Source organism: Theobroma cacao, chromosome 4 (genome assembly GCF_053813885.1).
Source record: "Theobroma cacao isolate CCN51 chromosome 4, ASM5381388v1, whole genome shotgun sequence".
NCBI classification, from domain to species: Eukaryota; Viridiplantae; Streptophyta; class Magnoliopsida; order Malvales; family Malvaceae; genus Theobroma; species Theobroma cacao.
Genome location: NC_142642.1, coordinates 28,138,506 through 28,162,320, shown reverse-complemented (window position 1 = coordinate 28,162,320; position 23,815 = coordinate 28,138,506). Strand labels below are relative to the sequence as shown.

General features: G+C 32.7%; 2 protein-coding genes and 1 pseudogene across 10 annotated transcripts; 2 read left to right on the top strand and 1 right to left on the bottom strand.

The window, feature by feature from the left end:
• Positions 1 to 1,952: 1,952 nt before the first annotated feature.
• On the bottom strand, positions 1,953 to 3,038 carry LOC18601867 (geranylgeranyl pyrophosphate synthase 7, chloroplastic-like). Its single transcript, XM_007032955.3, has one exon. It carries the CDS (start codon positions 3,036 to 3,038, stop codon positions 1,953 to 1,955), a length of 1,086 nt encoding a protein of 361 aa, XP_007033017.2.
• Positions 3,039 to 5,501: 2,463 nt separating this feature from the next.
• Positions 5,502 to 20,666, top strand: EMB2247 (protein EMBRYO DEFECTIVE 2247). Of its 6 annotated transcripts, none has more exons than XM_088805557.1 (28): positions 5,502 to 5,739; positions 6,349 to 6,433; positions 7,145 to 7,271; positions 7,785 to 7,868; positions 8,209 to 8,303; positions 8,672 to 8,763; positions 9,051 to 9,104; positions 9,797 to 9,849; positions 9,949 to 10,016; positions 10,421 to 10,496; positions 11,586 to 11,669; positions 12,883 to 13,031; positions 13,123 to 13,240; positions 13,359 to 13,475; positions 13,915 to 14,135; positions 15,221 to 15,310; positions 15,500 to 15,611; positions 16,264 to 16,374; positions 16,519 to 16,656; positions 17,006 to 17,056; positions 17,203 to 17,315; positions 17,766 to 17,913; positions 18,329 to 18,433; positions 18,554 to 18,655; positions 18,948 to 19,020; positions 19,168 to 19,334; positions 20,019 to 20,164; positions 20,248 to 20,666. In XM_088805557.1, exons 1-27 carry the CDS (start codon positions 5,586 to 5,588, stop codon positions 20,145 to 20,147), a joined length of 2,916 nt encoding a protein of 971 aa, XP_088661683.1. In that variant the 5' UTR covers positions 5,502 to 5,585; the 3' UTR covers positions 20,148 to 20,164; positions 20,248 to 20,666. The 6 variants fall into 6 exon arrangements, with proteins under 6 accessions (XP_088661683.1, XP_088661684.1, XP_088661682.1 ...); XM_088805556.1 differs by having other exon boundaries at positions 5,503 to 5,739; positions 20,293 to 20,666; XM_088805558.1 differs by having other exon boundaries at positions 10,424 to 10,496; positions 20,019 to 20,666.
• On the top strand, positions 20,296 to 23,172 carry LOC148763231 (small ribosomal subunit protein eS28z/eS28y pseudogene; annotated as a pseudogene). 3 transcript variants are annotated; one of them, XR_016025878.1, is made up of 3 exons: positions 20,296 to 20,409; positions 22,601 to 22,867; positions 22,957 to 23,172. The product of XR_016025878.1 is annotated as a small ribosomal subunit protein eS28z/eS28y pseudogene, transcript variant X2 (transcript). The 3 variants fall into 3 exon arrangements; XR_016025877.1 differs by having other exon boundaries at positions 22,948 to 23,172; XR_016025879.1 differs by having other exon boundaries at positions 20,329 to 20,409; positions 22,631 to 23,172.
• Positions 23,173 to 23,815: the final 643 nt, after the last annotated feature.

The window sequence follows — 23,815 nt, the reverse complement described above, 5'->3', positions numbered from 1 at the left end:
AAATTATCGTTTTGTCCTTTTTTGTTTCTTTCCATTTTAATTTAGTCCTAACACTCATTTAACTCCAACTTCCTTCTATTACCTTCTTCTACACATGTACAAACAAAGTATAAAGTTTGTACTCCAACGCGGTGTCCCCATAACATTTAAAATATTTATTTGCCCGTATTATCTTTACTTAATAAAGACACGCGACCCCATTAACATCATTTTTCTCTAAAATTCTCTCATTCTTCTTCTCCCCCACTTAGATTGACCATATACTCATTCTTCATGAAAAAATTTGATACTAAATAAAATATTAATATTTTAATATTATTTTATTGATAAAATATTATTTTATTCTAAAAATTTCCTCTTGTCTCCTTTTGTCTCCTTGGTACCAAAAATACCTTATTATGCCTCAATTGACTTCCGAATCCCTTTTTATCTCATAAATTTTTCTCTGATAAAAATATCATTATTTTATTATTGTTTCCTCGTGTGCGAAATATTTTATCCCAAACTATTCTTTTCATCTTTCATTATTTCTAAACATTATAATTAACCTCAATTGGCATCCAATAAGTTTTATTAGTCACCATATCAAAGTAAATGGTATTATACTTATCATCTCCGAGATATATGATGAGGGAATGAATTACATTGAAAGGCTTATCACTGAAAGGTTAAGTCAAACCATCTTGACTCTTCTAACATTTGGGTGGTTATGATGGATTGCTAGATCTCAATCTTGGTCTGTGAACTCTAGGTAGTTAACTTGATTAATGATAAATTTAAAATAGTTTAAATTTATCTAATTCTAAGTTTAACTTAAGAATTGTATGTTGAGTTCATTGCTAATATATTAGAAGCCCAATGGGTCACACACCTAAAATGAATGTTGAAAATAAAATGGGAAAGGTGATTAAGTTGGACTTAATCAAATTAGAAGTTATGAGCTTCTCAAGCACTTGATTAAAATTGTTTAATTAAATTGTTTAATTAAATCATTGAGTGTAATTAATTAAATTGTTTAATTAAGTCATTGAGCCTAATTGATTAAATTTGTTTAATTAAGTCATTGGGCCTAATTGATTAAAATTATTTAATTAAATTGTTGGGCTTAATTAATTAAATTATTTAATTAAGTTATTGGGCTTAATTGATTAAATTAAATAATTAAGTTAATTGGGCTTCTTAAAGACTTAATTAAATTGCTTATTCAAATTATTAGATTAATTGGCAATTACAAAATAGTTTTGTAATTAAGGTTTAAACTTAATCCAAAGTATAAATACCTTGCTATAGCCTCCAAACAAAATGAGATAGAACGGCTGAAAAATTAAGAGAACGACACATTAGAAATTCCTTTTGCCTTTGGGTGTTTTTCATTCACTTGATTTCTTTTGTGTGTTCAGCCCCACAATTTTGTGTTGCTAGCACATTGTCAAGACATAGCACTCTCAATCCTTAATGAAGGATTTTCTAATTCATTAGTGTGGATCACTATTAGAGGTTGCACAAGGATTCCTTAGACAGCTTTGGTTTACAACAATCGGGCTGAGATGGTTGAGCTTTTTGAAGGCTGATTTGGTGGTTTAACAAAAGATTCATCAACCTTTGTTATTTAGGTAAACTTGATATGATCATATATATTTTATTTTTAATTTAATTCTGTACTCAATTTAACATGAAAAAGATCTTAGGAAAGTGAGGCGTAAATTTAATTTTAAAGTTATTTCCGTTGCGTTTTATTTGTATTTGATGCATGATCAGCCCTCACCCAATAAGTAACACATGAACCTCCTCTTCTTTTTTCTTGTTAATAAAATACTTATTTGATTAATGCACCGATTGTATATGGATGCAGACTTTTGATTTTGAAACTAAGCAAACCAAATACAAGCAAAATTTATCCAGCATGCTCCTAAAAGTTACTCCAATAAAAGTTGAAACTAGTTAATCCTTAACTAGTTGTCTCGATCACAAATAAATTTGGCTAAATGGTACAATGGAGCAGCTCTTGCGGGATCAAAATAGGCAAGCTCTTCAACAGCTTGAGTCATCAACTCCCCTGCAAACTTCTTGGCATTGTCAACGCCTATCAGCTTCGGATAAGTGGCCTTATTACTGACCAAATCCTTCCCTGCCGTCTTCCCAAGCTCCTCCGAGGACTTGGTCACATCCAAAATATCATCCACAACCTGAAACAACAACCCTATGGATCTAGCATAGTTCTTAACCCTTACAACATCACCATCATTTCCTCCTCCAATTATAGCACCACAAACAACGGATGCCTCTAAAAGCTTGGCAGTTTTATGCAAATGGATATACTCTAACTCATTCAAACTTATCTCTTTTCCTTCACTCGCAAGATCCACTATTTGGCCTCCCACTAGCCCTTCTGATCCAACTGCCGACCCTAGCTCAGCAATGGCTCGAACCACACGGTCAGGCGAAATATTCTCGGTCGTCTTTGAAGCTAAATGTTCAAAGGCAAGGGAGAGAAGAGCATCACTAGCGAGAACAGCAGTTTCTTCCCCGAAAACCTTGTGGTTGGTAGGCTTTCCCCGACGAAGATCATCGTTGTCCATACAAGGAAGATCATCATGGATCAGTGACATTGTATGTATCATCTCCACCGCGCAAGCCACTGGCATTGCCAGGGTCTCTTCTCCTCCTACTAACTCACATGCAGCAATACAAAGAATAGGACGGACGCGCTTGCCACCAGCTAGAAGGGAGTACCTCATTGCTTCATGAATTTGCATTGGATGTTTCAAAGGGACTGCCTTAATAAGTGCTTTGTTCACTCGTTGTCCCTTGTCCGCCATGTACTCTTCGAAGTTAAACGCAGGCAATGGGTCAGAGTTGGACATCCCATCTTTGGATACGAACGCTTGTGGTAAAGATGCGTTTGCAATCTGGCTAGCCTGAATTTTCCTGGGAACAAGGTTGATCTGCGAAAATGGGGTAAGCTTCATAGGATCTTCAATGGAGATTTTGATGAGAGAAGAGGTTTTATGACTTGGGATGATTGCAGAGAAGGCCATTGAATTTGGATTGGTGAAATGCTTTTGTTTTTTCGGTGTTAATGCAGGCAGCTGCTAAGATTATTTGTACTTATTTTGAAGAAGATGATGGAAATTAGATGCTACTTTGAATACCTATGGCTTCCGTCAGGGTGTGAAATTGGGCTGTAGCCTCATCCAAGTGCTAGTATTTGTTATTTTGTCATTTACAAAAAGGATCTTCAACTATTTATGCACTCTTCTGATGTAAGATAAACAAGGCAATTTACACTGGTATGGTAACATTTTAATGACCTTTGCTGGAGCCAACTAGACCTACCTAACCTTCACTGATTATTTATCTGACCTATAATTTTGTTTAAGAAATTATTAATCACCTATTCCCTGGCCTTATTTGCACACGTTTATAACCATAAATTTTTCGTATTAATAAAAATTGTAGACAAATGTATGTTGAAACGATATAGTTTAACAACGTGTTGTATATATTTTGATTAGTGGTACATGTAATAACGTAATGTAATAATTTTTTAGATTAAGATTCTTGTAATTGATCAGATACATTTAAATCGTTACTTATATTTATGAGATACAATTATTGATAGTAGATTTTTACACGTAAATAATAACAATGAAAGATCAGAAATAAAAATTATTATTTGATATACTGTCAATACATCAAATATTTTTTCAAAAATTAAAAAGAGGAATTGAACTTATATATATTTTAAGAATTTTTAAGAATCCAAATTCCCATTTTCAGCTTTCTTTTTTTTGTCAACCTTACCATATATTGATGAATATTTTTATGGCTGTAATAAATGGTAATAAGTGTACAAATTATTATGCATTGCTTTTTTTTTAAAAAAAAAAAACTTATCATTCGTTTTGGCCTTTTACATTTATTGAAAAAAACTATATAATACCACCGAATTAAATTTAAAACCCTTGCTTATAGTAAACCATAATTGATTAATCCAGTAATTGAATATCTTAACATATGATTCAATAATAAATATATATCATTTTATTTATAAAATATTCAAATTTAAATTTAATAACCCAAAGTAAGAAAAAAGATTATGCTCCTGTCACGAGATAAGAATGTGCCCGGAAGTGGGCCATAGCGCCCTCCCTCAAACAAAAGAATATGAATCAATACAATGATTGGGAAGCTTTTATAGCTGCAACAATTATTTTTCTTTAATTTATTTTACAAACGTTGTTTTTTTACCAAGTTCTATTTTACTATTTTAGAATATAACCATTTGCTGTTCGCCTAAGTTGTGCCACTCAAATTATCAACACGTAGTTTTATTTAAATTTTATTTCACAGGTAATTTATATGTAAATTGACTATTTAAAGATACAAACTACATAGAGCGAATTAAATTAATGATCATGTTGACATAAACATATTTGAAAAATTAAAAAAAATTGAATCATTATCAAAATTAACAAATAAATTTCATAACAAACTTAAGATTTATCAAACGTAGGGATGGAGTTTGTTAATTTTTGTTGAGGGAGCAAAAGACAAAGAAAAATAACGATTAAAATTTTTTTAAACTAATATATTGAACTTAACTAACAATTAACTCGAACATTTGACTCATTGGTTAGTGCATAATCCCCCTACCAATAAGAAAAGAAAAACTTAAAATAATCTTTAGGAAAGTTGTGCTTGATGATATTTCTTGAGTTTAAATTTATCAATTATTGTTTTTTTATTGAAAAGCTAACAAGATTTTTCTCAATATAAATAATTAAATTATGTACAAAAAACTCATCATTTATTTTATTTTGGAGTCTTGTTTTCATAATTTTTACTATTGAAAAGTGCTCATTTTGTAATTACTATAAAAACTGAGAAAGTCAAAACAAAAAGAATTAATCTATTAATTAAGTGATAATTTCTTAACTTTCCCATTTCCACTAATCTTTGAACAATATAAAAACTATATTAATACTTTTCTTATTGTATTCTCATAATATAAATTAATGTTTTAAATATATAATATATAAAATATTTTAAAAATTTTAGGGACTATAGCTCCATATTTATTCAACCATCCATAAGAGGTCTTACTAAAATGAAATTCAACATTCTACACCATTTAATTATGTAATGTTTTCGTTATATTTGTTGTTTCGTCCGTAAAGGAGAGAGATCAACTTGGAGACAATTGAACCTTAAGAAACCAATAATTTTTCTTATTTAGTCTTTCATAAAAGTTCTACTCTAAAACGAAAAGAATACTTTATTTATTAAAAAAAATTCTAATAATTAATAATATACACAACATTAAAACAATTTTACTAAAATATTTGTTTTAAAAAATTTTACTATTTTTTTCTTTAAAAAAATATGTCTTTTTTTTTTAATTTTTTTTACATGTATTTGCTTTCTATATCCAGATGTCTCTCTCCATCATCCCTAATTTTCTATTATCCTTGCATATCAGTCGAAGGCTTCTACACGCACCAAATGAAAACTAAAACCCCGCCAGGAGACACCAAAATATATTAAAAGGCTCTTTATAAAAAAAATTCGCTCTTCTTTGAAAAATGAGTCTCCACCAAATGGCTATCTCTCCTCCTTTTCTTTTATCTTCTCGCTCTGCTTACACCCTCAACCCTCTTCTCTTTGCCAAACATCGCCGTTTTTGCTTTCCTCTCTCTCAGTCTCGTTTCAGTTCGATAAAGCGTCGGAGCTTTGCTGGTAAAAAAAAAAAAAAGTTTTTCTTCACTTTGTTATCTCGCTCTTTTCCGTTTCGTTGCTGAGAAAGTGGAGGAAAATTAAAATTAAATAGTCTTTGTTCTCCAGTTAGTTTCTATTTATTTCCTTATAAAATTCAGCGTAAGAAAATGAACTCGAATAGTGTACCATTTTCTGCAATTGTTTTTCGTTTTTTTTTTCTTAGTTTCTATTTGTATCCTTAGAAAATTCATAGTAGAAAAATGAACTTGAAAAGGCAAGTTTCGTGAAAATTTGGATGAATTCAGAGGGCAGAAAACCTATAATATGAGAAAAATAGTTAAAATTTTTTGTGCAAGGAAATGCATTGTTTTACTTTTATAGGGAAAAATTATGTCTGAATGTGTGTTGCATATGCTCATTTTTTCATGTAATATGGTATAATTATGCATTTTGCTATTTTCTTTTACTTTATGGTAACTTTGAGCAAGGAAAAAAGCTAGCAAAAGTAATAATCAAATGGCCTTGGTGGATGAAATTAGGAGATGAATGTTTCTAAAATCTTTAGTATATTCGTTGTGGAGGGTAATTTTTTGAGTCGCTTACGTATTCAATTTCTTGTTGCCTCTTCAGTTGTTGCATCAGAGAATGGCGTTTTCACTTCTCCAGAGTTGGCAAAGTCTTTTGATTTTACTTCAGAGGAGCGGATATACAATTGGTATTTTTTTCTTGAATCATATAATTTGTTTTTTATTTTGACTCTTTTATATTATCGATTCTAGTTTTTAAAATTGAATTTTTTAGGTTTTATGTTGATTAGTCCATATCTTTGATGCAATAAATATGTTCGTCTTAATGAAGTTAAAACGTAAGTGATTGAATGGAACTTATGAGCTTTACTTAGGTTCATTTGGTGCTATTATGGGATGTGTCTCATAGTAATCAAGGGAGGAAGCTATTTTAACAATATTATCTCTTAGTCTAACTTCTTACTTTTGGTTGCTTATCTATCTCATGATAAGGAAAAACCCTTATTTGCTTGTGACCATAGTTTTTTTTTTTTTTTTGTGTGTGTCATAAAGGTTAACATAATTGAAGACATTGGATCACTTTTCAAGTTCGATTTTTGGCCAAATATTGATGTTCAACCTTTCATTTATGCAACACCTGCATCTATGTATGTTTCTAAGCCCTAAGGATTGTATTATTTATTTATTTTACTGTGAAGGGATATGTGTCTGTAGATGCATTTTTGAGCTACTGTTGTATGGTTTTGACCTAACTGTTTAAAAGGTTTCTTGTGAAACTGCTGCATACATGCTTTGGAAGGTGGAATGACCTCATTTAGATATGGTTATGTGCATTACTTGTAGCAGACCTTGTTAACATATATTTGAGATGATGTTTTTATGTAATTCTTGGATCTCAGGTGGCAGTCTCAAGGGTATTTCAGGCCAAAATTTGACCGGGGAAGTGATCCTTTTGTCATATCAATGCCACCACCTAATGTTACTGGCTCTCTGCACATGGGACATGCAATGTTTGTGACTCTTGAGGTTGTGAAAATGATTTTAAGATGCTTCAACAAGGACCTTAATTAGCATTTGTTACTTGTTTCACTAGAGGTTTCATACATGTAAGATGCATATTGATACAATGTTTTTGATTTTCTGAATCTTTTATAAACTTTAATAGTGCAGATAATTACATGTGAGCATTGCATCTCACACAGAAGGATGTTTCATATAGCATGTTCAATAACTGTGATTTAATTTATGGTGGCATTTGAGTCTACGGTGGTCAAAGTAACTTCTTATCCTCAGAACATGGTTTTCTTAGTGAAAAGAATCATGTTCCCCTTAATTGGATGGGGGTAGTGACTTTAGGATGCAACGAGATGAAATTTTGGAGGAGGATGAGATATCAAGATCTAAGGATCCTTCTGATTCTAACAGATTCTAACCTGTATTTTTTAGACATTACAAATATTTTATATTTTATTGGTATTTTTTTTATTGGCTTTGTCATGCTTATTTTCTGTATTTGTCTTCTTTGGTGGTCTTTTTTAGGATATCATGGTTAGGTACCATCGCATGAGGGGAAGACCAACACTTTGGCTTCCTGGGACTGATCATGCTGGTATTGCGACTCAGGTTAGTCTCTAGATGATCATGCTTTTCTGCATTTGTGATCTCCAAAAATAGAAAAAAAAAAAAAAACAGAGACATTTTTGGAATATTTTATCAACTCTTGTGAGGATTAAGCTCTTTTATTTGACCATTTTTACTTATGTAGTATTTCTGGGAATGATTCAATCATTAGGACCTTTTTTTTTTAATTTCTTTTCTGTAAAATTTTATTTTCATTTTTAATATGGATTTACATTCTTTGCATTCACTGCCCTCAATATACATAATGTTCCATGTAGCAAATGAGTTGTATCCTGTTGAATTTAAAAAAATTATTGAAGCTATTTTACCTTTCTTTTCCCAGTTGGTTGTGGAAAGAATGTTGGCGTCTGAAGGAATAAAAAGGGCAGAACTGGGCAGAGATGAATTTGCAAAACGAGTTTGGGAGTGGAAAGAGAAGTATAGTTTCCCTTAAGTTACTTCCATACTTGGTTCTCTCTGCTGTTCTTTGCTGATGTTGAATGCTGTTACTTTGTGCATATCTTTCATGTTATTTTTGTTATTTTCTTTCTTTTTTTGGTTTTTTTTTTTTTTTGGGGGGGGGGGGGGGGGGGGAGGGGGGTGTGGGGGTTGTACACAACTTATACCTCTTGAATCAAATCTAGTTCTTCTTTTTTCAAACACTGATAATGATGGAATTTTCTTGCTTTTGCCAGTTTCATTTTTCACATTTGACCATTAAGGTTGCATTGGTTTAGGTACTACTTTGTTCTGTCTTTTATTGATTTCTTCTCTTTTTTTGTTATTACTGGATTGTGCATTTCCAGGTATGGTGGGACCATTACAAATCAGATTAAAAGACTTGGGGCTTCTTGTGATTGGACTAGAGAAAGGTTCACCCTTGATGAGCAGCTAAGTCGTAAGACCAGTTTTCTATCTAGTAGAAGTGGAATGTAGCCTGTCTACAAAGTCTTTTAAAATTATGTGTAAAGTTAACAATCCTCAACCTGTTTACTATTGTTTGTTACATAATTTGTAATCTTTGCATCACATTTATGGTGAGAATATAGGAGTAGTAGTAGGAGTTGTTGTTGTTGTAAAATAATAATAACAACAATAATATAAAGCGCTTACATTTGTTCAAATAGTAGTAGGCTAGGTTTATTTGTTAGGTTATGTATTCTGAACCTTGCCTTCCTATTGCAGGAGCTGTTGTTGAGGCGTTTGTTAAACTTCATGAAAAAGGTTTAATCTATCAAGGTATATGCCTAAATTCCATTGAAAACTAACACTTTGAACTTTGCTCACTGAAATTAATAGTATGTGAACAAAGTCTTTTAGTATGTTTATTTCACCTTATTTTAACATTTGATCATAACAATATAATAGGGAGAAAGAAGAATATTTTGATTGCATCTTTCCCCTCACCAAAAGCTAAAAGAAATTATAAAATCAAATGGAAAACAACAAAGAAAGACTAATATTAGCATTTAAGAATGATTTTCTATATCTTTTCCCCTTGGAATGCATTATTTTAGGAGTACCTATCTTCTGTTTGACCTCTATTCCAAGTATTGGTCATTGAGACATTGACTGGTCACACTTGGCTGATATGGAATTGATGTAGATAGACATATCTGTACATCCATTTTTGTTCAAAACACATTTAGAATTTCTGCTCTGGAAATAGCTTAGTAAGAAGACAGAAGGGAAGGGGGTTTTGAATTTAGAAGCTCCCTTTTGGGAACAGTTATTTTTTATGATGACAATTAAATTGATTCTCCGATGCTTGGTGGTAGGAGTCTTTGTTTTTTGGTTAATTTTATTACTTATTCAATTATACAACTCAGCTCAGATTTTTCTGATTTTAAATGATTGTTTATTGTACAATTCTAGTCTAAGTAACCTAATTAATTGCCGCTGGTGTTTAACTATTTGATCTTTTCTTATAGGGTCTTATATGGTTAACTGGTCTCCCAAGTTACAGACTGCTGTTTCAGACTTGGTATGAATGTTTCATCATTTCATGGGGATACTGCTTATTGTTCTGCATTTGAGTTACATTCTTTATCATTTAACATTATCTTTTGGTTTTTTTGCTTAGGAAGTAGAATATTCTGAAGAGCCTGGTGCCCTATATTATATTAAGTATCGAGTTGCTGGAGGTTCAAGGTATTTACTAGATAGTCACTTGCTATATTAAGTACTTTGATATGTGTGTGCTTTACTTTTTCGGGAACATGAAGCGACTTGAGTAACTGAAAGGAGAAAATGTAGTAAGACAGCAAAATTAGATTCAAAATTGCCAGAGTAAAAGATACAGTACTAAGAGAAGGCAGGGAATATGATGTTACCTGGCGAGCTCCAAATTTTTTATTCTTATTGAAATGTGCAAGTAGAGAATCTAATTGTACTTAAACATGTATGATTTTTATTTTAGATTGTATGGTATAAAGTCTACATATGCTTCATTCATATATACATAAATCATAAATGTCCTCAATTAGATCAACATGCATCTCTGTTTGTAATTGCCACTTATTATGACTGATACTTTATATATGTTCTCTATATAGGAGTGATTTCTTGACAATAGCAACGACGCGGCCTGAAACTTTGTTTGGTGATGTAGCTATTGCTGTGCATCCTCAGGTATCGCACCTTTATTTTTATTGAAGTAATAGTTAAGAGATGGATGGGCAGATGCTTGGTAATTACTTCTGGTAATTGACATGGTCTTCAAATTTTACTTTCTGTACACATGCCTTCTCACCTATATGTGAAATGATCTAATTTGATAATTATCTTGCTTTAAGATTGTTAAACTAGATACTGTTGAATTATTATATTCCTTATGAAATACAAGTTCATGACCATTATTATATATTTTCATTGCAATAGTCATAAGTCCTATAGAAAATTTTTATTTAATATTTCCAGTTTATTTTCATTATTTTTTGAGTAAATTTTTTAGTGTACTTAACAATTATCTTTATCCAATGACTTGGTGTATCTGTTAAGAAGTAGAGCCTGCTATCTAATGGACTGAACAAAGGATCTTGTATGAGAAATTATTAATATGATAGGTCTTCATTGAATAAATAGAAAGTTACAGTTGTTTTAATAAATAGAAAAAGCTTTTCACTGCTTGTATGATTTAAGAAAATTCTTCAGGCACTCATTACTTTTCAGTTTTCCCTTGGACATTATATAGGATGTCACATGGATAAAAGCACCAATGATTGGTTAGCTTGGAAAAAGCTCTTTCTTTTAATGATAAACATAGTGGTTAACTTGGATAACCACCAATGGTCGGTTAACTTAGAAAAAGCTCTTTCTTTTAATGTTTAGTGTTTAATTTAACTAAATGACCTACATAAATTATCTGGAAAAAAAAAAAGAAAAACATAGTGGTTAACTTGAGCAACATAACTGAAAATGAATCAACTGAATAATCTTTGATTGCAACATGGAAAAAGCTCTTTCTTTTAAATAAAAAACATTGTGGTCTTTTTTTCTTGCCCCAGTGATTGGTTACATAAGTATTCTTCCATTCCTTTCACCCACTCATCCTGTCTTTCTTGGAACAAACCCAGACTACCTTCAAATTTTGTTTGAATTGACGTGCCATAAGGCTATAGGGTAGCCAACAAAACTTGCACGTTAAGTGATAACTCACAACTCTGTCCTTTTATGAGTGACACATTACATTGATGCCATATTTTTTCATTTCTTCTGCAGGATGAGCGATATTCCAAGTATGTTGGTCAAATGGCAATTGTTCCTATGACATATGGTCGTCATGTTCCCATTATCTCTGATAAGGTAAAATCCTGTTGTTGTTTTTCTCAATATTGTTTCATTCTCCAATTGTTGCATTAGTGTAATAATTTCCCCTTAATCTTTGTGAATCAAATTGGTGGGAATGTACATGACACGGGAATTTAAATGCAATTTTCTAAGTTGGTTTTTTTTTTTTTTTTGGGGGGGGGGGGGGGGGGGGGCGCAGGGGTTGTGGTGCAGCTAAATGAAGGTATGTCAGTGTTGATTGATAAAGCAGGGAGCCCAAGGCATTCCCTCTTAATCTTATGATTTTAACCTCGAATATATCTGCATCATTATTTATAACCTAAACATCTATCCTAATCATGTGAAGTAGTAATGAGGATGTAAAACATTGAAAGAGTTTCATAAGTATCCGTAAACTTAGTAATTTGTCTGTAGGGGTCCATTTATATTCCTCTAGGACCTTGCTTCATAGAACCTTAATTGACAATGATTTAATGACCTGGTGCTCCAAACCTAGATTGAAGTCTTCTTTAAGCTTAAGTACTTTCACGCATCATCACTGCCTATTCTGATTTCCAGATACATGAAAATGCATTTGGTTGTTTCCCGTTGTTGAGTCTCTCTCTGTCATTTGTTCTCATTACATAGTCTGTCAAAGCTTTGGTATGGCAAAAGTGTAAGCAAGGCAAGGTGTAAGGCTTTTGATTTTTCATTTTCAATTAAAATGAAATGAATAGGAAATTATAACTAAAGAAGAACTACGTTATTGAAAAGAAACATATAGATGTGAAGTATGTCTTAGAGAAAGCTTAAACATTGATGAGATTCAAGCTATTAAAGAATAAAAAGTTTTAATTCTAGTAATTGAGAAACTATAGATGAAAAATGATAATTCAACAGAAAAACATTTGAGAATAAAGAGTGGAGTCATACATGTGAAACTTAATTGGCATAGCATAATAAAAAAATATTCATTTGGTTCATCAAATGTGTGGTGCAATTTGGAGTCTATTTAAGCCAATTTTTAAATTGATGGTATACCCTCTCCTTCTGGTTGTACTTCCTTGTAAAACATTAAAGGTACAATATATTTATTAGGTAACAATTTATTTTTAGTTTTACCTTCTTTGATTAGCTCTTTTTGTGGGGTTGGTGGCAGTGGCAAATGTTTCAACTGCATCCATTAAATCAAAAAATTTTCAGATTAACGATCTCACTTCTGCTTTGTTGATTATGTCAATGGTGGCAGTTTGTTGATAAAGACTTTGGGACAGGTGTGCTGAAGATAAGCCCTGGCCATGATCATAATGATTATCTTCTAGCTAGAAAGCTTGGTCTTCCAATTCTTAATGTTATGAACAAGGATGGAACACTAAATGAGGTTGCCGGACTGTACTGGTAACATTTGTATAGGACTTTCTGAACAAATACTAAATTAAAGGTGCCTTCTCTTTGGCCTAACCTATGGTGGTGGCTGTTGAATTTTTAGTGGTCTTGATCGGTTTGAGGCACGGAAGAAATTGTGGTGCGAACTTGAGGAGACTGACTTAGCTGTGAAAAAGGAACCTTACACTTTACGAGTACCAAGATCCCAGCGTGGTGGAGAGGTGTGCATATTGTCTTTCAATTATATCCTTTTTGTTTTGGAAGTTGAGGTGTTGGTACTTCCTCTATTGGTAATTCTTTCTAATATTGTTTCCTTTCGTGTCCTGTTTCCTTTATTAGGTAATAGAGCCATTAGTTAGCAAGCAATGGTTTGTAACAATGGAGCCCTTGGCTGAAAAGGCCCTTCGTGCAGTTGAAAAGGGAGAACTGACGATTATGCCTGAAAGATTTGAGAAGGTATGATAGAAAGCATAATTCTTGATGTTGACTCCAAGTCTACTTAGCTATCATCAGTTTCCTGAAACCTATGTTGCTCTACCTTTTCATTTTTTCCTAAAGTACCTGTGTTTGATGCTTATATCAACATCTCAAAGTGGGCATGGGTATGAGGTTTGGTCCTCTAAGCATGAGGAAAAATTTGGGAAAAGATTGACATACTTAGGTTGGACACATAACTATGTCCGAAGATGATACCATTTAGTCATTCTCCACCTAGTGACATCTCTCTCCCCCACTGAGAGGATGGCCTCATTTAGTCATTCTTTATTGTTCTATACCCCTCGGCACGTGCCACTGTCATCTGGAACCCATATGCCTGTTAATCTCTATTTTGCTTTTAAGGTTACTTCTGTTGGGTACTATGTTCCTTTGCTTATCTTTTTTATTTTGATAACAGATTTATAATCATTGGCTATCAAATATAAAGGATTGGTGCATAAGCAGACAGCTGTGGTGGGGACACCGCATACCTGTTTGGTACATTGTTGGAAAAGACTGTGAAGAGGAATATATAGTTGCTAGGAGTGCTGAGGAAGCACTTATAAAGGCTTGTGATAAATATGGCAAAGAAATAGAAATATATCAGGATCCAGATGTTCTTGACACTTGGTTCTCAAGGTTTATTATTCAATTCTTTTTACTCCATAACTGTGATATCCTCTCTTTAGGATTTAAAACTGTTTTTTATTTTAGTTTTCTCCCTCTTAAACTTTTTTGTTCTTAAGAAAATCTAATTGGAATATTATATTAAAAACTAGAGGTCATGAGATTATGAATTCATAGTCCAAAAACCAGTCTTTGTCAATTCTATATTTGCTTTCACTTTGGTTTTACTTTCTTATAAGTTGTGTTTATTTCTGTTATCACCTTTTCAAGTCTATAAAGGACCTTCAAATAAACAATTCCATTAAACCTGAGATGGTGTTTCAAACGTAATCTTGAGCATTAATTAAACACTGTACTTAGATGATGCATTCATTATTTTCAAACTATCAATCAAATGAGTACATTACAATTTGTTTTCTTCGTGAAATGAACTCTTGATTAGATGTGAAAAACTGTGCTAAATGATCTGCTTGCAGTTCCTCAAATTGAAAAAAGGATGAAATATGTTTCAGATCAAGTTAAAGAAAACTAGTTTTCTGAAATTTTCATCCATATGAAGCTATCATATTCATATTCTCACTGAACTTTCTTGCATAAATGTATTAGTCTTGAATTCTCTAGTAGCAATCGGAGTTCCTGTCCCTTCAATCTTTAAGTGGAAGTTTCACCTAAATCCTGAAGTATTAGTACCTAGTAGGAAAGTTCTAAAAGTTGTATGAGAGCTCCAAGGTTTTGAGTCCAAATATTTTTTTATGTCTTAATTCTTTGGTGTAAAAATATTATGGTAACTAAGTTGAATTTTTTGAAATTAGTTTGTGTAGTGTCTGAAAGCACTTAGTTCTGTGCCACTCCATATGAATTCATCTGCTGGGCTTTTTAAGTAATGCAGTGAGATAGAAATTTGGATAGGTTTCAATTTTTTCAGCCATATTGTTCAGCTCGAGGTTTTAAATTTTACCTCACCTATCTTTTGAAGGCTTAAATAAGGGTTTTCCCATAATCTGGACATGAAACTTGTCATGCGCACATCAATCTTGGTTTGTGTGATAAATGCCATTTATTTTGACTATACTCCAACTGTTTACATCTCTTTCCAGTGCACTATGGCCTTTCAGTACTCTTGGGTGGCCAGATGTGTCAGCAGAGGATTTTAAAAGGTTTTATCCAACAACAATGCTTGAAACTGGGTATGAACCCCTCTGGTTAACTCCTATTGTGTAGATGCTGTGCCCTATTCATTTGTATAAGAGAATGCTTCTTTTACATTATTGGATAACTGATTATATGGCTTTATAGCATACTAGGTCTAAGGAATTTCCAATTAGTCTACTTTGCTATGTTTTGATTGTGGCATTGATACTTTTTACTTTGGACAGGCATGATATATTGTTCTTTTGGGTTGCAAGAATGGTTATGATGGGAATTGAATTCACAGGAACTGTTCCATTTTCGTATGTATATCTTCATGGACTTATCCGCGACTCAGAAGTAAGTAGAATGTCTGAACTAGGCTACTATTTGGGAACTCATCTTGCTTGCAATCTTTTTTGAAGTCCAAAACTTTTTGTTGTTGTGTTCCCTTTCATCTGCATACATTGTGGTGCTCAAATTTTGTTCTATATTTCTCAAGTTGTCCATGGAAGTTTTTCTATAGGAAGGAAAAACTTTTGATATTGAATTGATATAAAAAAAAAATTCAGCTGTCATATTTTCATAATTCATGCACCAATTTTTCCAAAGAGAAAGAAATTGTCTTCTGATACCTGTACATTTGATATCACAACCTGCGACCCCCCCCCGCCCCCCCCCCCCCCCCCCCCCCCCACACACACACACACACCTCCCCCCTTCTTTCTTTCTTTTTTTTCTTACCTTTCTTTTTAGTAAATGTTACAGATGTTGTGACATTGGGTTTTATAATTGACATGTGTTGATGAGCATATAATAGATTTAACGACCTTCATATGACTGATTGGTATATGCAACCTGAAACCAAGAAAAAAGGGCGGGAGGGTTGACAACAGAAAACTAGGAGAAAAAGAATTTAAACATCTCTACTTTTGTTCTCAATAAGATCACATGTTAGTTCTGTTGCTCACAAGGCACAAAAATTATCTGCTTAATGTGTAAACTTTGTCAGGGGCGTAAAATGTCTAAAACTCTTGGGAATGTTATTGATCCCCTTGATACTATCGAGGAGTTTGGCACTGATGCCTTGCGATTCACTCTTGCTTTAGGAACTGCTGGTCAGGTTTGTCTTCTAATCTATAAGCAATATGTTGATAATTCAATGATGAAAAGTTGTGGTCGAATGTTTACTGCCTCTGCATGTTGATGGTTCATAGCTTATACAAGGATCAATCAAATTAGCCAATTTCCCTTGAATCCTCTGTAGGACCTTAATTTATCTACTGAGAGGCTAACAGCAAACAAAGCCTTCACAAACAAATTGTGGAATGCTGGCAAATTTGTGCTGCAGAATCTTCCTGATCGGGATAATGTTTCTGGTTGGCAGACTATACAGGCATATAAGGTTTGTTTCTCTTTTCTCAAATCAGTGAGATAGTGTTAGATCACCATTCTAACCTTGTATGGGGAGAACTCTATGCATTTGCTATCATATTATTGCTTATGAAAATCAGAAGGAGCAAGTACTTTGATATTAGTATTTATTACCTGTGTATATGGTTGAGGTGGAGCATTCATCGTGTTCGTTGGTTGTACTATCAACGGTATTGTTCTGAGTTGTGCTTGCATATGCAACTATTATTATGGCATGGGATGTAACTTATTTATGCTTTTGGCATCATCAGAATGTCCAGCTCCTAAGAAGATGGGCATTGTCCTAATCTGTAAACTGAAACAATTTATTTCTTTTCCAGTTTGACATGGAGGAGTCTCTTTTAAGGCTTCCGCTTTCAGAATGTTGGGTGGTAAGAAAATAATACCATGCATAGTCTTTGCTTCCACTTTTTTTATTCTACCCTTGAACCAAGTTAGCTAAATTCATCATAAGTGATGATTCGTTCTTTGAATGGAACATGGAAAAGTTACTTGGATATTGTTTTTCATTTTTCAGGTCTCAAAACTGCATTTGCTTATTGATGCAGTCACTGAGAGTTATAACAAGTTTTTCTTTGGGGAAGTTGGAAGAGAAACGTATGATTTCATTTGGGGTGATTTTGCTGACTGGTATGTTGAATGCATTTATGAGTGAGCAGCTTTCTTCAAACAGATCTACATTCTATTGTTTTATGCCATTACGGTCTAGACTATACGTCATTTACAGGTCACTGAAACTAGTGCATGATCCCTGAGTTTAGATGTCAAAATGAGTTAGTTCATGTTTTAGGTATATAGAACACAGTTCACTTTTTTCTTAGGTTAAAGTTGTAAACTCATTTGTTGGATTGTGTGCATTATTTGTTTGTACCATTACAAGAATTTAATTGTAAGTTGCTTTTTAGTGTATCAGTGTATGCTGACGCATACATGAAATACTTGCTGTGTTCTGGTATATTTTGGCTACAGTATGTAAAATATTTTTGACTTGGGTTAACTATAGTTATGTTCTGTGTGTTTAGCATGGCCAGTTTTTAGATTCCCCATGCTTGGGGTTTAATGTTTTTCTTATTTTCATAGGTATATTGAAGCGAGTAAAGCTCGCCTTTACCACTCTGGAGATGATTCAGTTGCTTTAGTAGCACAGGCTGTTCTACTTTATGTGTTTGAGAGTATACTGAAACTATTACATCCATTCATGCCATTTGTAACTGAGGAGCTGTGGCAGGTAGGGGTTTGAGTGTTTCATTACGTTCTTGTTAATATGCAAACTGATTCAGTTTTCTGTTTTCTCGAATGTGGTCATTTATGTTCATATTAAGTTTGGATAAAATCCTTTGGAATACACTTTCCATTGATGAACAATTGTAGGTCATATGAACCTAGACGACATTCTTATGATAACGCATACATTGCATTTTCATGAAGACAAGATTTGTGCTGGTTACATCACATGAACAGATGATTGCACACATGCACTCATGTGGATAACTTTTGGTGTCCACAGTTTAGCATACATGATTAGTGCCGCAAAAAAGAAATGCCCTTTTTTTTTTCTTAGTGTACTGTGTTAGGCATTCACTAAGATTTTTCATTTGAGATTTTTCATTTGTGGATTTTTTTTCGTTTTTATTTATTTACAGGCACTTCCCAATCGGAAAGAAGCTCTTATAATATCTTCTTGGCCACAAATTTCTCTTCCCAGGAACACTACTTTGGTAAAAAGATTTGAAAATTTACAAGCTCTGGTGAGTTAATAGATGTGTTCTTTTTCCCTCTACACCTCCCTGCATTGCACTATCACATAATCTTCTAGCCATAAGTACTAAGGTAAGGGAATCACTAACCTCTGCTAATTTATGTGTTAGACTCGAGCAATCCGGAATGCTAGAGCTGAGTATTCTGTTGAGCCAGCAAAGCGTATATCTGCTTCTATTGTTGCCAGTGAAGAAGTCATTCAGTATATATCTGTAAGTTTAGTTAATTTCTTTGCAGATCGTCTTATTAGGAAAAAAAATGGTATCTTTTTATTCATTATTCTTGCTTCATAATTCCATATATGTAATATCTTAAATTCTTTGTTCTTGATTGAGCATCCTTCAACCATTTGCATAATGTATACTTGGAAACAGACTACCTCTGGCTGTTGTAGAGTTTGATGGCAAAGGAAAGGCTTAGTGCTTGATGCCGATGTCTTGCGTATCTGTACTCTTAGCACATGTTTGCAAATGTATGTTGATAGGTTTTGTCATCTTGATGCAGGAAGAGAAGGAGGTTTTGGCTCTCTTATCCAGGCTAGATTTAGACAATATCCATTTCACTGATTCTCCTCCAGGTATGTTTACTTAGAACTATATATCCTTTGGTCCTAGGATGAAGAAATGTTATGGTTGTTCATTTCACCGATAGTACTTCTTGTTTATCTATTGACTTCTCTTTGATATATGAAATGTTGGGCATCAAAATGCATTTATACTTTCAGGGGATGCTAAACAATCAGTTCACCTTGTTGCAAGTGAAGGACTAGAGGCATATCTGCCCCTCACTGATATGGTTGATATTTCTGCTGAAGTCCAACGCCTTTCCAAGCGCCTATCTAAGATGCAAACAGAGTATGAGGGACTTAAAGCTCGTCTCAAGTCCCCTAAAGTATGACCTTAATTTACTCGCAGTTGTAGATGCATAATATATCCTGCATTATTTTAGCACAAGTGTTATGAAACGTTTGTAGGAGAATAAATATGCATTTGGTATTGGGCCAGTTACAAGTAAGACTTACAAGAGATTGACCACCGTGCCTAAGCTTTGCAAACCTTGGTTAACATATGAATTAAACTGAGGATAAAAACAGGGTAGTAAACTTGTAAATAAAACCAGTTTGTAGACGTAGTTAAGAGTTTCATGGAGAAGAATTCTAACTAGCTACACAAATATGTTTGTTATGGCATTTTGTTTATTACATGTCAAAATTTTGTAGGGGTCACTTACCCAAAAAACTTGATAACATTGACTTTAGGGAGAAGCTCAAATCCCTTGAAATAGCTTTTCCAAATCAAATTAGGAGATTGTCAAATTTGGGAAAGTGTATGTGCTAGAGCATTTGGAATAGTTTGCCACACATTAATTTGGCCCTGTAGCTGTATCCTGAGAACCAGCTGTTGAAGTTGAACACATTAAAAATTGCTATGGATGTTGATAGTCTAGTAGCACAGCTCTTGATTGGATGTGTCAGCTGATGACCTGTTTCTTCTCCAATGAGTGTCATGTTCTCTTTCTACTCTTATTTATGCCTGCATTTTCATATAAGCTGCTCACAATACGTGTTCTATGCAGTTCATAGAGAAAGCTCCTGAGGATATTGTCCGTGGGGTTCAGCAAAAAGCAGCAGAAGCAGAAGAGAAGATTAATTTGACCAAAAACCGTTTGGATTTCCTCAAATCAACTGTTTTGGTTTCACAATAGGCTCCATCCCTGATTTGGTCATTTCTTTGTCCCCAGAAGCTATACATTCTGCTGGATTGATTGTCACTGTTTTTTGCCATAACAAGCTCCGCTTCTGCAGATTCAGCCTTGTCACGCTTAACAGATTTTGCATTTTGATCGGCAGATCCTCGTGAAATGCATTATTCTGGAAGCTACATATCAGCAATCTGACTGGTTGCACAATAGACATGGTCCAAAAAGTTGTGCACGAATCACACCTCTCACGTATGCAGATTAAAAGGTTGAAGCACTCCATGAATTGAGATGTGCATTTTTACAACTGATAAGAGTCTTAGTTTTGCCTGCTGCCATGAGTTTTTGCCTCCTCGAATTATCATGTTGAAAAACTGCTTAATTCTACATTCAAACATTTCCTCGTGAATTACACTTGGATTCAATCATTGGGCTCAATATATTTAGATACATCATTTTAGCGTTTGTCGAAAGATTATTTTTGGACACGAATACAAGTCAATAAAAATACTCTGTTGTGATAAACCACACCACACATCAAAAGCAATAGATCTGACTGTTGCTTCCACCGATCTTCAAAGAGACACACAGATTGTAGTAAACTGAATTCACTCTTATGGTAAAAGTATGTTTAAAGTGATTCATGATTAACGTTTAGGGTATGTGGTACATCATCATAATCCAGGTAATTTCCATATATCTAACAGTTAAAGGTGAAGTAAAAAAGAAAAGTGCCAAACAATTTGAAAACATAATTAAGAATATCCACAGCTTCCTCTCTCTTATGAAGTAAGGCAAGAGAGTTGTTTTTCTTTCCTGTTGAATGCAAAAAAGTATTCAAAATAAAACATGGTTTTACTTCAATGTGCTTTATATTTAAATTAAATGTTTCTCTATTTTGTTTATTATTTATCAGATCAAATTTCTCCCTTTCATTTTACTTAATTGCATTACTTTGTATAATAATCGTCAAAACATTAGTAAAAATAGAAGTGCTTTAACTTTATTCTTTTAGTAAAAAAAATTAGTAGTAACAATTTTTTCTTCACCAAAAGAAAAAAAAAAAGGTGTTAAAATATTAATGTTAGGGCATTTTGGCTGGCGGCTATATATACCCCCACTTTTGTCTCTTGTGCCTCTTCTCCTCTCACGCCAATCCAAAACCAAAAAGGTAAATAAATAAATAAAAATTATCATGGTTTTCTCCACCGGCTTTATGGTTCTCCAATCTATGCCTTTATTTTCTTTTTTACTTGTAATTCTTTTTCAATTTCTTATTGTAATCGTGATTATGGTTACCCTTTTGTTTAATTACTTTTATCTTTTCTGGGCATTTGTAAAACCCACAGTTGAATTAGTTTACTTTTGCATCACTGTTTGCTTTTCGCATTGAATGTTTTACTTTTGTTTCAATCAATTTGTTTCATGTTGCATCTATTATGCTTTATTTTTATCAACTTTTTAAGAAATAAACAAGTAAATAATATAAAAGTAAGTTGTAAAATTACTATTCAACAGAGTCTAAATAATTAAACTTCGTTTGCTAATGGATGCATCTCTATTCCTTATGGATTATACGTGGATCATTTTCCCATTACAGTGTTCATGTTGTACTTGGATTTGACCAACTTGTTTTGTATTAAGTAATGTTTTACCGGCCGATACCATATTGTATAACAAGTTTGTGCACTTGTAAGTTCATACTCATAAAATTATTTTTATATTTTTTTTAATAGTTATGGTATATTTGATTTTTTTTATGTATTAGATATACAGAAACATTAATAATATCATTTTTATATTCAATGTAACGGTTATCGTGAATTTGATCATCTTTTATGCATTAGAGGAATATATATATATATATATATATACAAAAATCTTAACAAGTATCAATAGAGTACTCATTGCTAATTAGCGAGATTTACCATGTATGGTCATGTTTTTTTTTTTTTTTTTTCTTTTTCATGATGTATAAAGGTGCAATGTGGCCATTGCTTGGATATTAATGGTTTTCTTGTGTATTTGTTTGTTACTTAATAAGCCTGCTTCAAACATATGTGCTCTATTTATTTGATTATTTGTCTTGTATACGTACTTTACTTGATTACATTTGTAACATAGACATTTTCAAAAACGGTAATTATCTCTCTATCCTATTAACGAATAGTGTTAAATATTTGTTTTTTTTTTTTATATCTTTTTTGGACTTGTCATTTGGGACGTGTATGTTCAATCAACCAGGTTTAGGGTGCCAAAGTAATGCCTGCATGATTACCGGGCTGAAGCTTTTATTTAGAATGCAAAGCTAGTTCTTGTTTTTTCCTCTTTGATCATATATGCTTAATGGATCTGTTATCCGTTTTACTGCAAAAAATTCTGTTAATACTAGCTCATTCTTAATAACTTGAATATCTGTTTCGTTGTTGGTTATGTGCACAACCTTTTCACTTTTGAAGGTAATTTGTGTTTCGATTTGGATCGTGAAGTGTTGAGAATGGAATCTGGGGTGAAGAATGCGACAGTGACGAAGGTGATAGGCAGGACAGGGTCACGAGGGCAAGTAACCCAGGTAAGAGTGCGTTTCATAAATGATAGCAGGGAGATCACAAGGAATGTGAAGGGACCCGTCCGGGTTGGGGACATTCTCACCCTTCTTGAGTCTGAGAGGGAAGCAAGGAGGCTACGCTGATGCCTCATCTGTCTCTGATCATGTGTTTGGTTAGGTTGATACACTTTCCTCTACTTGCTTACCGCTTTTGCGTTAATAATTTGTAGGTTGAGCAAAATTTTAATATTTTCCCAGCAAATGCAGACAATATCATTGGGGTGTTCCATTGTGTAAACCAATAGAGCTTCAACTCAACACTTTTGCCAGGTTATTACTTTTGTTGCTGTCCTCCTCTCTGATGTTGTTAGAATAGCTATGCAAATGCAACGCCGTCTTGTTTATAATCACCTAGGTGCATAAGTCTAAAGGACTTAAAGTGGTTGGAGAGAATGAAATAGCCATTCCTCTTCTTTTCTATTCTCATTTTAGAGATAAAACTACATTTAGTTAAATGAATTAGTTATTTTTCAAAATAGTCATTCTAAAAAATGCATGAATTACTATTACTAAGAATCCTTGGTAATGGTTATAAGAAAAAAAATTGATTAAAAAAATATATCTTTTTATAATTTATAAAATTATTTTATAAAATAATACTAAATTTATTTTTCTCTCTCTCTTCCTCACTTCTTTAAGACACAAAATTTTTTACTTCCTTCTCAAAAAAACGAAATGAAAATATATTAATATTATTTAATATATTAATATTATAAAGAATATTATTTAATACTATTATTTGAATATAATAAATGTAATAAAGATTATTATTATTTAATATTATTTAAATTTAATGAAGAATATATTTTGTCTTTTAATATTAAATATTATTTAATTATAATAAAAGGTTTAATTTTTTAATACAAAATCTTTTTAAATTATAATAAAAATATGTTTGTATTTTGGTGAAAATATTTTTTACTTATAGTAAAAAGTATTTTGATTTTATTATTTAGAATATTTTTACCTTTTAACAAAATAAATTTTTTAATTTTAATAAAGAGTATTTTTTTTCTCATCATAGTATTTTTGTTTTTTAATTAAAAATCTTTAAATTTTAATAAAG

What these genes read in the sequence shown, in the direction of transcription:
- LOC18601867 (XM_007032955.3), bottom strand. Translation starts at nt 3,038, where the DNA reads ATGGCCTTCTCTGCAATCATCCCAAGTCATAAAACCTCTTCTCTCATC.
- EMB2247 (XM_088805557.1), top strand. Translation starts at nt 5,586, where the DNA reads ATGAGTCTCCACCAAATGGCTATCTCTCCTCCTTTTCTTTTATCTTCT. An exon ending in AGACTATACAGGCATATAAG is followed by an intron (nt 16,657 to 17,005) that starts GTTTGTTTCTCT and finishes TTTCTTTTCCAG; the next exon opens with TTTGACATGGAGGAGTCTCT. An exon ending in TTGAAAATTTACAAGCTCTG is followed by an intron (nt 18,434 to 18,553) that starts GTGAGTTAATAG and finishes TTTATGTGTTAG; the next exon opens with ACTCGAGCAATCCGGAATGC.